Raw genomic sequence first — 16606 nt, 5'->3', positions numbered from 1 at the left:
GGGGTCTTCGAGACCCTCTGGTGGTCATTTTCTTGGTGTCCTCTAATTGAACTTTCCCTTAAGGCATGCGCAGTGCAGGTCATCCCAGGTGGTTCATCTCTTCCTCCCAGTTAGCTGGTCCTAAACTGGTCCTGGCTGGTTTTAATCACAAAGCTCAGCAGGGCCTAAGGCTTCTTATCTATTTGTGCATACTATTAACAAAGCTCAGGGTTTTCTTATTTGTACATACCAAAGTTCTGAAGTTGCTCAAGCAAGCATAAATTAAGCACTACAGAGATACAGTGGAGTGTCTTCCATCTCCAATCTTTATTCAAGGTATCACCCCCATCTCACTGGGTGGGGGGAGTGAGTGAGCAGCTGTGTGGAGCTTAGTTGCTGGCTGGGGTTAAACCACAACAGGAGAGAAAGTGGTAAATCTATCACCCAAAATACAGTGCGTTCTCACTGATGATAATGCAAACTACATACTGGGCTACTTTAAGAGGAATGGGGAAAGTGGCTCTAGGGATGTTATTATTCTCCTTTACTCAGCAGTAGCCAAGACTACTTTTAGAATACTGTCTTCAATTTTGTCATCATTGTTCTCCCTTTCCTGAGTTGAAGAAAAAAAGTGTACAAACTGGAGAGAAGCCAGAGCTACTAAGATGGTCTGGGGTCTAAAGCAAATGACCTATGAAGAGAGGTTGAAGACTTGTTTAGTCTGGTAAAGTGGAAGACAAGGGAAGACTTTGTAGACACCTAACTACCTGTATTGGGTTTGTATGGCAAGGTTCTGGTAGCAGGGGGGCTACAGGGGTGGCTTCTGTCAGAAGCTGCTGTGACAGATACACCCGCCCCAACAGGAAACAAAACTTCTCTGGGCAGGGAGGAGAGGCAAAAGAAAACCAAACCCTAGAGGCCGCAGGTTGAAAATTAAACTGACCAATCAAACACGACAGGTACACGGAAGTGTTGACCTTTTGGCCAATGTGGATTAAAATGACCACAGATCAGATTCAACAAGGGTATAAACGGGGTCCCACCAGAGGACATGTTGGAATCAGTCCTCCTCAGAGCAGCAGGTCTGCAGTCGGGGACTCTTCCCTTGTGTCAGGACACTGCCCGAGGTAACTCCTCAATGTTGAGAGCCCTAATCTTTTAGGCGATATGTGCATTTTGAGTCATCATTTTTAAATCTTAAGAATTCTTAAGTCAGCTGTGTAATACTAATTCCCCTTACATCATTGAGCCTGTGGTTCACAAATGTTATCAGAGTTCTAACTAAATTTTTTACTGAAGAATAAATCTGATTTTTAACATCAGTTGGACTTGTGTGAGCCTCCATAACAGCTGCTAGAAGCTTCCCCCACATCCAACAGAGCCAATGCCAGATGGCTCCAAGACAGACCCACCACTGGCAAAGGCTGAGCCAATCAGCAACAGTGACAGCACCTCTGTGATAACATATTTAAGAAGGGGGGAGGGGGGGATGGGAGGACACAGACAGATGCAACACAGCAAACCAAACAACTGCACAACAGCAACTGCAGCTGGAGAGAGGAGCAAGAACATGTGAGAGAAACAACTCTGCAGTCACCAAGTTCAGTGAAGAAGGAAGGGGAAGAGGTGCTCCAGGCACTGGAGCAGATTCCTCTGCAGCCCGTGGGGAAGACCATGGTGAGGCAGGCTGTCCCCCTGCAGCCCATGGAGGTCAACAGTGCAGCAGATGGATGTGCCCTGAAGGAGGCTGTGACCCCATGGGAAGCCTGTGCTGGAAAAGGCTCCTGGCAGGACCTGTGGCCCCATGGAAAGAGAGGAGCCCTTGCTGGAGCAGGTTTGCTGGCAGGACTTGTGACCCCATGGGGGACCCACACTGGAGCAGTCCATTCCTGAAGGACCACACCCCATGGAAGGGACCCATGCTGGAGCAGTTCGTGAAGAATTGTACCCCATGGAAAGGACCCACGTTGGAGAAGTTCATGGAGGACTGTCTCCTGTGGGAGGGACCCCACACTGGAGCAGAGGAAGAGAGCGAGGAGGAAGGACCAGCAGAGACAACATGTGATGAACTGACCACAACCCCCATTCCCCGCCCCCCTGCACCGCTTGCGAGGAGGAGGTAGAGAACTCAGGAATGAAGTTGAGCCCAGGAAGAAGGGAGTGGTGGGGGGAAGGTGTTTTTAAGATTTGGGTTTTTTTCTCATTACACTACTCTTATTTTAATTGATAATAAATTATACTAATTTCCCCGAGTCTGTTTTGCCCTTGACAGTAACTGGTGAGTGGTCTCTCCCTGTCCTTATCTTGACTCACAAGCTTTTTGTTATATTTTTCTCTCCCCTGTCCAGCTGAGGAAGGGGAGTGATAGAGCATCTTTGGTGGGATCCTGGCATCCAGCCAGGGTCAACCCACCACACTACCTGAAGGGCACTTACAAGGAGAACAGAGCCAAACACTTCTTGTCAGCAGATTATATAACTAGGGGCAAAAGCTACAAGCTGCATTTTGGGAGGTTCAAGGAGAAACTTAAGGTTGTCTTTTTTTTCCAGCACACTTGTTTTAAGAAAAATGGGAAAAACAAAGTTTCCATTCTGAAAAGCCACAAGAACCACTTATGGGGTCACCTTCTGAAGACACAAGTAACATGAATGCTAACATTCCTAGCGATATTCACATGACATACTAGCACTGCTTTTAAGGATACTGTCAATTTCAGGAACAGTTGGTAGTTATACCAACCCCTCTCTAGCCGTCTATAAACTTTCCTATGAGCCTCTTTTCTAACATTATAGTACCTGTACCAATCATGCCATATGTTAGTATTTCTACTGATCAGTAAAACAAACACACACCAAAAAACAAAACACAAACAAACTGCTAGTACCTTGGCTACTCAGGGTTCTCCTAAAACCACTAACCACTTGTCATGGTTTAACCCCAGCCAGCAACTAAGCACCACGCAGCTACTCGCTCACTCCTTCCCCCTCCCAGTGGGATGGGGAGGAGAATCAGGGGGAAAAAAGGAAAACTCGTGGGTTGAGAAGAAAACAGTTTAATAATTGAAATAAAATTAAATATAATAATAATAGTAATGAAAACGAAGGTAACAAAAACAGAGAGAAATAAAACCCAAGGAAGACAAGTGATGCACAATGCAATTGCTCACCACCCACTGACCAATGCCCAGCCAGTCCCCAAGCAGCAATTGGCCCCTCCCAGTCAACTCCCCTGTCTATATATACTGAACATGATGTCCTATGGTATGGAATATCCCTCTAGCTAGTTTGGGCCAGCTGTCCTGGCCATGCTCCCTCCCAGCTTCTTGTGTACCTCCTCGCTGGCAGAGCATGGGAAACTGAAAAACCCTTGACTTAGGATAAGAACTACTTAGCAACAACTAAAACATCAGTGTGTTATCAACATTATTCTCATCCTAAATCCAAAACACCACTATACTAATGACCACAATCACTACAATGACTAATGTTAGTCATTACTGAGATTTTAAAAAACAATAGATTAATTTTTCTTTACATAAATGAACAAGGCTGTCTATACTTTGCCCAATTTAAGCCATAGTAAGGAAGACAAAAATGTCTAAGTAGGAAAGAGTTATGGTTTGGGGTTTTTTTTTTCCATACTGCTATTGACAAAAACAGAGGACTAAAACTTCTACAAATTTATTTTTACAAAAATGCAACACTGAAACTAAAATCTAGGTCTGAAAAAAATCAGCACGTAGAAGACACAAGGGATAAAAGAACAAAGACTAAGAAGGAAGAACACAGGAATAAAGGACAGCAGTAAGCAAGGCTGACAATAATATTTAGGGAAGTAACTCAGATTACATTATAAAATATTGAGTACAAGAAGAATGGCCTTTCAGGTTAAATGGAAAGCACCAAACTGACCAAAAACTCCTAACAGACAACAAGCAGTAAAAAAAGTAACAGTAAGACTATTCCAAGGAATTTGCTTGGATACAGCTCAGAAGAAATTCTTATCATAGGGTTCAGTACTGATGACATAGGGAAAGCCAAAGGGATACACAAAGACAACAGAAAAATATTTTTAATGTTTAATAGTATGCTTGTAGGATGACCAGTCTCACAAGACCAATCTTGTTCCTTTAACTTCTTCCTAGCTCACCTCATTTTAACAGATTTTTAAAAAGATAAGACAGAATTCTTTATAACAAATTATTGTGCAACAGCTGAAATAGAAATTCAACTTTCAGTCTGCCCTCATGCTCTGAAACTGCTTTAAACCATTTCACAGTTTCACCACAGTTAAAACCTGCTTCTGATGATACAGTTTTAAAATTTTATATGTAAAGCTTGTTAAGAAAATAAAGCCTTAATTGTAACTGCGATTTAGTGCCATCATCATTCTGCCAAGGATCCCTAAAAGAACACATCTGTCCCCTTAGTGTTGGGTAACAATGCCAATTTGAAAGCCACAGCAAATACATTACAGACAACACTTGACCTATAAGACAAGGGAAGCAAGGCACATAGTAGCAGAAGTTGGAAGCAATATCAGTACTGGAAGCAGGGCTACGTACTTACATTTTACACATGTTGTCTTCTAAGGTAATATAAACTGGAAAAATAACTCACCGCTACTACACTGACCCTACCTTTGATTTAGAGAAGAATCTGTTTTCCCGTAAGACTTCAATTGCTGTTCTTCAAAAACCCATAGGAAGAAAATAACCATCTTTCATGAAAGACCAATACTTGCCCTTTCCTACAAAAAAACAACTTCTGTCAACAAACCGCACAGCTTAATACTTCATATTCTTCTGATGGCTTCCCATTGATTCTACCCAGACTGAAAACTGTTTCAATTTGAAACTAGGAAATAGTTCCCTGGAATTAGGTAACAGTTTTTCTTTTCTTCTGACTCAGAGAAAGCACTTTGCCGTTGCCAAACAATATAAAACGCAAAGCCGAGTTGCTTTATCCTTGGCAGTCAACAGAAGTCAGCACAGAAAGCGACATACATAAAAGCAATGCTACACTAGCACAGAACAGCACCTGATAGCTCAAATAAAAATACAGAAGATGTAAACAAACAACCTATATATACGGGTAAAGAGCAGCCGGAAAGAGCATCGTTCAGTGCACTCCAACTTTAGGGCTCCTTCCTCTGAGCTGTGCCTTGCTTTAAGCCGAAACCATTTTTCCCTCCCTTTCCTCAGCCTACCGCCGGCCCGCCCGCGCGCACTGCACGGCACTGCACGGCACTGCACGGCACTGCACGGCACTGCACGGCGCCCGCCCGAACCCAGCACCGACCAGCTCCACATCGCGCCACCGCTCGCTCGCCCACCATACTGAGGAACATGGGAAGACGCCAGCCCGCCACACCGGGGCAGCAACTCGCAGCCGCCCACTTCCGGGCCCGCATCGCCACCACCCTCTCGGTCCTAAAAGGGCGGCCCGCAATAGCGGGGAAGCCCCTGGGCGGCGGCGGCGGCCCCACGAGCGCAGCTCACCATGGCGGCTGACAGCACTACACGCAGCCCCACCTGTTCCGAAGCTCGCACCACAAGCCGAGACCAGCTGCTGCCGCTATGGCACCCCACCTCCCCCGGCGCGCCGCAGCTGACGTCATCATCCAGCGACATGCGCCAGCTCTCCCCGCAGCACTTACAGACGCCGTCGACAGTAGATGGGGAGGTGCACCCTCTGGTGCGCATGCGCCTCTTACTGCTAGAGGCGGATACTCGGGGTGGTGTGGGTGGGGGTACCTAGTGCGCGGCGCTGTTTGACGTCAGTTGCTTCGACGGGTGGAAAGGTGGAGGAAGGCTTCTCCATAAGGAGTGGTGGGGCTGCTACCGGCCCTCGGGGCGGATAGAGCTCTGTACCCGGTGTGTCTTTATCTCTGCTAAGGGATGGCCCTGCTGTTCAGCCATCCCCGAGAAGCGAGCTTAAACCTGTGGTGCAGCAAGCCGGGGTTCGCGGCCGCTGAATAATGGCCCTTGGGGTGTGCCTGTGCTAGTCGCCTCAGGCCTGCTTACCAGCTCGCGGCCTTCGTGCGGGGAAGTGGCCTGTAAACCTGGGTTGCCGCCACACTGCTTCGGTGCAGCACAGCTGTGAAACCGTGGCTGAATTAATTGCCATTCCCTGATTTAAAATAATAGGACTATTGGGCTTCCCTCACAACTGTTCACTGCTTCATTTGTGTATTTCACATCAAATCAGGATAATGGCTTTCTCCTGGTGAGTTTGGTCTGTAAATGATTGAAAATAATTGAAGAAAATTTAAACTTTTGACAGTTTTATGTATTGTGTGATTATTCTGAAGTTATAATGATGGGGAAGAATGGTGTGAAGGGGCTGTTAGTAGAAATGTATATTTACATTCACATATAATTTTTACACTGAGTCGGGTGTCTAATGTCTAAGTAACTTGATTTTTGTTTGTTTATTTTGGAGAATACCAAATATTGAAAAAGTACCTGATGAAATCCATAGGCTGGACTCTAAGATATCCCTATGTATAACTGGATAAGGAGTTACTGTGTGCAACTGTAGCCCCACAACTTAGTCTGTCTCCTCCTGTGTAACAGCACTTGGAATCTGTAAAAGCAACAACAAAGTGCTCACCCCATACTGTGTACCAACAATAGAGGATTATTTAATTATAAACCACAGTTTCAGATTATAAACTGATAGACCATTTATGTCATATGGAGTTGGTGAGTTAAAGCATCCTGTTGCTTTATCACCAGAAATTGTTGAGAAACACCTTTTAAATAATTTTTTTCAAGGCTCAAACATGAGGTTTGCATTAGATAGTAGGTACTGGAACAAGGGCGATCCCTCCAGGACTGATAAAAGAAGAAATAGTTCTAGCTGAAAGTTCTGCCTAACAATGAACCCTGCATATCAAGGAAGCGTAGGTGAGAAGCTGGTTAGCAACAGGGCGTGACAGAGGGTGCGTAGTTCTGTGCTCTGATAGGCTGAGCAGGGCAGCTCACCATGTATGGCCAAAGGTCAAACAATGGTCATGCCTGCAGGGAAGGAGAAGTTATTCCCCAAACGACCCCCAAGCCCATCACCCATTTCTCGAAAGTTCTGAAGGCACAAAGCACGCATGACACCTAATTAGCCTAATGAGTTCGAGTGCCCACCCAAAGGAAGGGCAAGGAGACTATAAAAGGGCACGAATTGAAGCCCCATGTGCACATGCCCTCCGGAACTGGACTTCTAGACTGGCTGGACCAACGCTGGACCCAGGACCAGTGAAATCTTTCTCTTTTCTCTTTCTTTCTCCTTTTTCATAATCCCTACACCTCATCCCTTTAGACATAAAGCCATTGACCAAGTCTGGGATTAGGAGTGGATCTAGCTGCCCCTAGGCTCTTCTCTAAGAAGGAGTCTAGAAAGCAAGGGGGTCCACTCTGAACCTTGTGCCCAGCAGGAGGGATCTCCTTATTTTCTTCCCTGAATTGATATATGTGGTTAGCATGTGTTATATGGTTTACTGAGGTAGTTCCATGCCAATTCCTGTTGTGAGAAACCATGCCACCTACTGTCAATGCCTTCCAAGTTTGGTTTGCTTCTGCCATAAATAAAAGGTTTAACTGATCATTTGGTGTTGTTTCACCTTAATTTAACCCGAGGGAATTCTGAACTCACCATGACCCCTCCCTGGTCTGTCCAGCCCGGGTCGTGACATTTTTTTTGGCGTAGTTGGTGGGATTCCCTTGGTGTTGCTAAAGCAATCATTGGGACCAGGTCTCTGCTGTAGTCCCTCTCTGAGAGGAGTCATGCACAAGAGGAGATAGTCCTCAGAGGACTAATAAAGGGATCTGATCCCTATAATTGTGTGCTCGTTATGGCCTCCCTGGGAGTTTTGACCATAGACTATACCCTTCTCCTGGAGAGATTAGAGGGCTACAATGCCCAGCCCTCTCCCCCTGGTATGACTTGGGCCCATAATAATTGGCATGATCCACAAGCTGTAGCAGACAGGATTCTCATTTTGGCTAAAGAACGAAGGTTGAAGTAAGGAAAAGGGAAAGTGTTGGTTTGTGCAGTTTTAGGAGCCGCTCTGGTGGCAGCACAACAGGACAAATGCGTGGCCCGACAATCAGAAGGGGAGATGATAAAATCCCTTCAAGACTTGGTGAAGGCTTTGCAGGAGCAATTGGAAAATGAGAGAAGTGTCCCCGATCAACTCGCCACCGAGTGACTAACCAGAGACTACATACCCCTTTGATGGAGGCTCTGGAGCGGGAAAGGGTATTAAGGGAGCAATTAGATGAAACCTGCTCCCAGATCAATGTAGAAAATGTGGATGTAGACTGACGGGGAAAAAGAATCAAAATCATACCTTTTTTAAGACCTAGGGTGTATAAGGGAAACATTTTCTCTTGGGAGGGGGGGAAACCATGATGCGACCTTTGATTAAAACTGAGACTGTGGATGGTGGTCAAGGAGGAGTCCAACAAGTTACCACCCGCATCGTCCCCTATTCCCCCACCAATTTGGCTAAAATTCAGGAAAAATATTCCTGGGGACCCTGAGAAACAGAAACTGAGTATGTGTGGAGAGTGTCCCTTAGGGGGACAACCATATCCTGCTAAATGAGGATGAGGCAAGAGGATATTGGGGACTAGGGGTTTTTCTAAATATGAATGATGATAGAGAGCCATGGTCCCTAACCCAGAGAGTAGCATATTGGGCAGGTGGATTAGATGTACAAAAGTGACTGATTGTACACTAAATACAATTTTGTATGTGTCTAAGGATGGTTTGGAAGCTGTTGGGAAGGAAAAGGAAGTATGCAGTGTGTATCTCACTATACTCTGTAAGTTAGAAGCAGAATTTAAGTGTGAACAGGTTACATGCTGGGAATCGAATTGAATCAAATTGAATAGAATAGTTGCAGTTGGAAGGGACCTACGATTATCTAGTCCAACTGCCAAACCACTTCAGGGCTGACCAAAAGTTAAAGCATGTTATTAAGGGCATTGTCCAAATGCCTCTTAAACATTGACAGGCTTAGGGCATTGACCACCTCTCTAGGAAGCCTGTTCCAGTGTTTAACCACCCTCTTGGTAAAGAAATGCTTCCTAATGTCCAGTCTAAACCTCCCCTGACACAGCTTTGAACCATTCCCAAGTATCCTGTCACTGGATAACAGGGAGAAGAGAACAGCACCTTCCTCTCCTTCCCCTCCTCAGGAAGCTGCAGAGAGCAATGAGGTCGCCACTCAGCCTCCTTTTCTCCAAACTAGAGAACCCCAGAGTCCTTAGCTGCTCCTCATAGGCCATAACTTCCAGCCCTTTCACCAGCTTTGTTGCCCTCCTCTGGATGCATTCGAGTACTTTAACATCCTTCTTAAACTGTGGGGCCCAAAACAGTACACAGTACTCAAGGTGAGGATGCACCAATGCTGAATACAGCGGGATAATCACCTCTTTTGACTGGCTGGTTATGCTGTGTTTGATGCACCCCAGAATGCAGTTTGCCCTCTTGGCTACCAGGACACACTGCTGACATACTGAGCCTGCTGTCAACCAGCACCTCCAGATCGCTTTCTGCAGGGCTGCTCTCCAGCCACTCCTCTCCCAATTTATACTTGTGCCTGGCATTACTCCATCCCAGGTGCAGAATCCGGCATTTGTTCTTTTTAAATTTCATGCTATTTGTGGGAGAATTTGTGGGGAAAATTGTGGGAGGACGAAGGAAACTGCACAAGGCACAACTGTTGTTGTAAGTTTACTAACTGCACAAAGGCACAATTATTATGAGCTTGCTGAAGAATGCACAAAAAGTAGAACAAGGTCGGGCGTACGTGACTGATAACAGGAGGGCGACGTGACTGAAGACAGAGTGCAAGACAGCATGCAGGTGGAGGAAACTATTTGCGTGATTAGAGGACTTTATCCAATTAGACTATTGTTTAAGCACGTGAACGGCACATGTTAACCAATCAACAAATGGCTTATGCGTGAGTAGATACTAGAAACATATATAACCGAGTGTTGCGCAGTTAATAAACGGAGAAATCGTTTGATCCACAGTATCTGTGTTAGTCCGTTTTCTCCCCAGGGCGAGTCCCTGGCGATGTGTCATTTTCCCTAGATTGTCGCAGCAGAGAAAGTGCGACAAGTGGTGACCCCGACACGGACGCAGAGTGTGCGAGTGTTTTGCCTGGCCAGGCGATTGGAAGAGAGCCCTCGGGGCGATCCTGCCGGTGACGATGGCATCCATCGGAACAATTATTAAGGTATTAAAGGCAGTAGGCAGGGATGTGGACTGTGGAGTGCATACGGCTCCAGTCACGAGTCTCATCCAGTGGATGATACAATGGGGCTTCATAGTAAAGCCGGGAGAGATATTTGACGCGTCGCGGCTGCGGGCTGCGCGCGAGGAGTTGGTGGAGGAGTGTTTGAGTGGAAAGAAAGGAGCTGCGGATAAGCTCGCAGCTCTTGGTTCAGTGTTGACCGTATTGAGGAAGGGGAGAGAGGCAAAGGCGGTTTGGATGGCGGCTACAGCGGTGTTGCGCGGAGAGGCGAGTAGAGAGGTGCTTGATTTGTTAGAGGTACAGGCTGACAAAGAGAGTAAAGGTGTTACTGGAGTCGGAGGTGAGGAGATGTTGGGAAAACAAGTAGAGAGACTGGAAAGAGCGGAGGATGCTCCGGACGCCTTGGCGTTTCCAGTCTCTCGCGGGCAACCAGAGGATTCTTTTTTTGGCTATCCACCCCTTCCCCCACCAGGATTGTTTTCACATGAGGCAGAGGAGCCCTCTAAGTATGTCCCGCCAGCGAGTAGTATGACCACGGGTCCTAGTGCACCTCTGCTGTCTATGAGGGAGGTAGATTCGGATGAAAAAGAACGTTGCATTAGAAAGAAATTGCAAGCAGAAGCAGTTCCATTGCCGGACTCGGATGAGGAGAGTCCACCGAATGCAAAACAGAATCAGATCACTGAGGTAACGGAGGTTTTGACGAAATTTAAAAATTTAGTGGCGACTATTGAACAGACAGTACAGCATGCTCAAAGCGTTGTAGATCGTGCGGCACAACCTCCGGTGTTTACGGATTGGAAGTTAATAGCAAAAAATTGTGTTCTAGAGGGTGTGGATTTCAAACCTTCAGATGAAGGGGGAGTATTAGCATGTCCGTTGTTAATCACTCAAGATGGACCTAGATGGCAACCATTAGATTACAATTTAGTAAAGGAATGGCAGACAAGCTGTAGAGATGACGGATTGAATGGCCCAAGGACGCGAGCTCTGTTAGATGTGATTTATGCTCAGCCGTTACTGCCCTTTGATTCGAGACAGCTGGCGCGTGCAGCACTTACGGCACCTTTGATGTGCCTCTGGGAGCAGGCGTTTAAAGAGGAAGCAGAAGCGGTTGTTTTGGACGCTCTTACTCCAGGACACGATTTAGTAGGGGTCTCTATGGCGCAGTTAACGGGGACCGGAGATCATGCATCCCCTCAAAATCAGGCCCGTTTGCGAGGTCGGGTGATAACAGCTTCTTCAAAGTGTGCTAGAAATGCATTTATGAAGGTCAGTAGGTTTGAAAAGAAAAGAGTCCCGTATACAAAGGTTATTCAGAGACTTAATGAACCATATCAGGATTTCTTAGAGCGTTTGCAAAAGGCGGTGGAGGTAGCAGACAGACCGGACGAGGTTAAGCCAGTTCTTGCGAAAGAATTAGCTCGTACACAAGCAAATGACCAGACAAGGCAAATTTTATCGCAATTGCCAGCAAAAGCTTCAGTAGCAGATATGATTAAACGGGTGTTAGAAGCAGAAGCTCAAACCGCAGCGGCACCTGTGGTTGCAGCAGTTACAGCTGTACTTCGCAATTGCACAAATAACAACCCGAGGAAAAACATCTGTTTTGGTTGTGGGGGAAGCGGTCGCGTTAGAAGCCAGTGTCCTTCAGTGTCTAGAGCCAATCTGGGCAGGACGCCAAATTCAGACCAACAAAGGAGTTGTTTCCGCTGTGGGAAGTTAGGGCATCTTGCAAAGCAATGTCGCATGACACGGGCCGGGGAACATCAGGGAAACTACAGGGGCGGTCCCAGCACGGGGTGGGCAGGGCTGCCGGAGAACAATCCGTCCTGTCAAGCATATCCCATAGAATGCCGAGAATCACCGACGATTGGACAGCAAAAGGACGAGCTCCTGCCCTGGAAGATCACAACCGACGGCCTTTAAGAACAACCACAGGGGTTTGGGTGGGCCAACCCACAACGATAACTTTGAAGGGAGGAGGATCAGGAGAGAATGTGGGTGGCATTCTAGTGGGCAATGGGGCTCATAAATGGGGGGTTGATATTATTCCGGGAATGTACAATGAAACAAATGACACGATACAAGCCACTATAGTTCCCCTCACTGAAATACCAATGTATATTCCAGAAGATACTTTTATTGCTCATTTAGTATTGGATATGTCAACACGTCCTATGATTGGATGTCTTTTACAACCAGTGGGCAAACAATGGGGACAGGGCATTCAAATTCGAGCCCTTTTAGACTCTGGGGCTGATGTCACTGTGATTCCCCAAGAAATTTGGCCCGAAATATGGCCCTTGGAAGAGATTAGTGTCTCCGTGACTGGGGTTGGTGGCAGTCAAGGTACCCGAAAAAGTATTTTACCCATCCAAATTCAAATATTGGGAGATAGAGATCATCACCCGTCAACTGTGATCAGACCATTTGTGTTAAAAGGGCTTCCTTTACCTCTGTTGGGACGAGATGCTATGCAAGGTCTATCGCTTCGCATAGTTTCTGATCCACAATTGAACACTGATCCCCATTTTTCGTAGGGGCCGCTGGCCAATTCCCGCCAGCCATAGCCATGAATTGGAAGACCCAACAGCCGGTGTGGGTTGACCAGTGGCCCCTTCCTCAGGAAAAATTGTCTCAATTACGGATATTAGTACAACGAGAAGTAGAAAAAGGACATTTAGTCCCAACCACCAGTCCATGGAATTGCCCTGTGTTTGTCATCCAAAAGAAGTCAGGTGCCTGGCGTCTTTTGCATGATCTTAGGGCAGTCAATGCTGTTCTTGAAGACATGGGACCATTGCAACCAGGCCTGCCCTGGACATCCATGTTACCCCAAGACTGGCCAGTTGCTGTAATTGACATAAAAGATTGTTTCTGTTCTATTCCACTCCATCCGGACGATCGACCCAGATTTGCGATGACGATCCCGACGATCAACAATCAAGAACCAGTACAGCGCTATCATTGAACGGTGTTACCACAGGGGATGAAAAATTCCCCAACTCTGTGTCAGTGGTTTGTTTCTCGCGCGTTGCGTCAGTTTTGAGATACACATCAAAATTGGGTTCTCTATCATTATATGGATGATATTTTGCTATGCGGGGAGGGAGACATTAACACAACCTTAAAACACTTGGTTCAAACTCTTAAGGAGCATGGTCTAGAAGTAGCACCTGAAAAAGTACAAACAACTGTTCCAGTGAAATATTTGGGAACACTCATTCAGAAACGAGCAGTCCAGCCTCAAAAACTACACATTGAACACCAAGTGTCAACCTTACACGACCTACAGGTGTTGGTTGGTAACCTGCAGTGGTTAAGACAATTCATTCCCATAACACACAAGGAGTTACAACCCTTGTTAGCAGATTTAGCAGGAACCCCAGATGCTGCAGCTCCTCGCACATTGACAGACACACAAAAGGCTGTGTTACAACAGATAACTACTAAACTAGCTCACAAGAGTCTCAGCCGTTATACCCCAGAAATCCCATTAGAATTGCATATAACTATGCAACGAGAAGGAGCAAACGGACTAATATATCAATTCATTGATTCACGGGTATGTCCTTTGTTATGGCTGTATACCAGTTATCCCAAACAAGCTGCACCACAATTTTTAGTAGCATTGGCAGATGCAACCTCTCGAGGACGACGACGAACGCAGCAGTTATCAGGAAGAGATCCTAAATTTATTTCAACATCTGTTAGTCCCCGTAATTTTGAACAGTTACTAATGTTTGATATGTGTTTACAAGCGGCCTTAGCAGATTTTATGGGGCAAATTATCCCGGCTAGGGGTGACCCTCTCATTAAGAGTCTATTATCATCAACCTTCAAACCACAAACACCCATTTCAGAGAAACCCCTCCAAGGCCTCACTGTGTTTACAGATGCCTCCGGAACGACTCAACAGGCAGCTATAGCCTGGTTTTTGGACAATCAATGGCATACCAGAGCTTGGAAAAGCCAAGGATCTGTACAAATTTTAGAATTACATGCTGTGTTAACTGCTTCAACGACTTGGCCTACCATCCCTCTAAATATTGTAACAGATAGCGAATATGTGTATAACTTAACACAACGATGTAAACAAAGTTTGCCGGGGGGGACTGGACCTGCTCAAGAGCTGTTATCAATATTAGAGAAAAGACAAGAACTTGTATTTTTTGCACATATTAACAGTCACACACAAATACCAGGCGCTTTAACGGGGGGAAATGCTCATGCAGACAAAGCAGCAGGAACCCTCATTCAGACAGTAGGTATCCCCATTTTACAACAAGCCAAACTTTCTCATGAATTTTTTCATCAAGGAGCTAAAGCACTAGCAAGACAATTCCGACTACCCCTGTCTGATGCTCGAGCAGTGGTCGCTTCTTGTCCACGCTGTCGTCAAACTAACTCTTGGACATGGGGAATTAACCCCCGCGGTCTACTACCGAATCAAATTTGGCAAACAGACATCACAGTCTATGAACCTTTCAAACCCCGGAAGTATTTACACGTTACTATAGATACTTGCAGCGGCTATATTTGCCCTACTGCCGAAACTAAGAGTAACGCCACAGCCACCATACGACATCTTTGTCACGCCATCAGTGTCTTAGGGATTCCCCAAGAGATAAAAACAGATAATGGCCCCAATTATGTTAGTTCTCGAGTTCGCGAATTTCTGAATAAGTGGGGCATCTCACATATAACCGGAATACCCTACAATTCTACAGGACAAGCAATCGTTGAACGAGCCCATCAAACCCTAAAGACGCAGTTAGACCGTCTTAGGGAGGGGGAGAAGGTACCTGTAAGCTATCAAAATGAACTGTTAGCCAAGGCCTGCGTGGTAATAAATCATATGCCACGAGGCGACTCAGATCCATCTCAGCATCACACCGCGGCACAGCGACATTTTCTACCGCATTGCTATCTGACCGTACGCTGGGAGCACCAGTTCGGTATCGAGATCCAATCATGATGGAATGGCAAGGGCCGGTACCCATTTTACAATGGGGGTGAGGATACGCCTGTGTCCAAACAGACTCAGGACCCAGATGGGTACCGGCCAAATGGATCCGACCAGATGTACAAGGAACCAATAAGGATTAACAGCCTACAAAGTGATACCCCCAAAACTGCGAGGAGGACTCTGTTCCAAAGGACAATTGAAAGCCTGGGCACCTACAGAAGCACAATTAATCAACGTGACACATCGAGAAAAAGGAACTGTACAGGTAACGAAATTGGACAGCTCTTGTGACCCCAACGTCCGTTTACCCACTGATTTTTTATACTTGACACTCTCATCAGTTACTCCAAGTAGGACCTTGGATAAACAGAATGAATATTCAAGCTTTAGCCTGTTTGGTTTTAAAACAAGGAAACGCCACTGCTCGAGCCATCGACGCATTAACAGCGCTTCAGGAAATGACAACAAATCAATTACAAGCACTACTTCCACCCATAGATGTTCTACTGGCTCAATTTGAGGTACGATGCAAACAAAACAACACCCTTTTTCCAGAATTTTGTTGTTTAGGCTTTACAAACAACACCGAGACACTGAAAACCATCAGACAACAAGCCGAGATCATTCGACAACTCCAAGATGCTGTAAAAAGTGATAGGGATTTCAGGTATTCCTGAGGATTGGTTTGGCTGGTTTTAAAAATGGGGTTTCTCCATCATTGGAAGTCTGTGTATTTTGGCCGTTGTCTGTATGATCATTCCTTGTGCTTTGGCGCTTTTGAACAGTATGTTAGAATAGTTAAACAAACTATGCACACTTATGAATTATACTCACCTATTGCGAGCGAGACTGTTTAGATGAGCTTAGGGAGGGGGAATTGTGGGAGAATTTGTGGGAGAAATTGTGGGAGGACGAAGGAAACTGCACAAGGCACAACTGTTGTTGTAAGTTTACTAACTGCACAAAGGCACAATTATTATGAGCTTGCTGAAGAATGCACAAAAAGTAGAACAAGGTCGGGCGTACGTGACTGATAACAGGAGGGCGACGTGACTGAAGACAGAGTGCAAGACAGCATGCAGGTGGAGGAAACTATTTGCGTGATTAGAGGACTTTATCCAATTAGACTATTGTTTAAGCGCGTGAACGGCACATGTTAACCAATCAACAAATGGCTTATGCGTGAGTAGACACTAGAAACATATATAACCGAGTGTTGCGCAGTTAATAAACGGAGAAATCGTTTGATCCACAGTATCTGTGTTAGTCCGTTTTCTCCCCAGGGCGAGTCCCTGGCGATGTGTCGTTTTCCCTACATTGTCGCAGTGGAGAAAGTGCGACAAATCAACTTGCTGAAGAACTTGAAATCTGGCGAGAGGAGAATAGAGA

At 45.9% G+C, this 16606-nt stretch overlaps 1 protein-coding gene across 4 annotated transcripts in view; it reads right to left on the bottom strand.

Moving 5' to 3' along the window:
* The window catches only part of LOC121232868 (importin-11-like), a 168165-nt gene extending 162526 nt beyond the window's left edge, over positions 1-5639 (bottom strand). For 2 of the 4 annotated variants that reach the window (XM_041121351.1, XM_041121354.1), the window contains exon 1: positions 5513-5639. In XM_041121351.1, the coding sequence (XP_040977285.1) occupies positions 5513-5611 (99 nt within the window). In that variant the 5' untranslated portion in view covers positions 5612-5639. Of the gene's footprint in view, positions 1-4618; positions 4729-5512 lie in introns of all 4 variants that reach the window. The other 2 variants (XM_041121353.1, XM_041121352.1) reach the window with 2 other exon arrangements.
* Positions 5640-16606: the final 10967 nt, after the last annotated feature.

This window comes from Aquila chrysaetos (assembly GCF_900496995.4).
Source record: "Aquila chrysaetos chrysaetos chromosome W unlocalized genomic scaffold, bAquChr1.4 W_unloc_1, whole genome shotgun sequence".
In the NCBI taxonomy this organism is placed as follows: Eukaryota; Metazoa; Chordata; class Aves; order Accipitriformes; family Accipitridae; genus Aquila; species Aquila chrysaetos.
The sequence above is the reverse complement of the archived record's forward strand: the minus strand, read 5'-3'. Positions and strand labels throughout refer to the sequence as shown.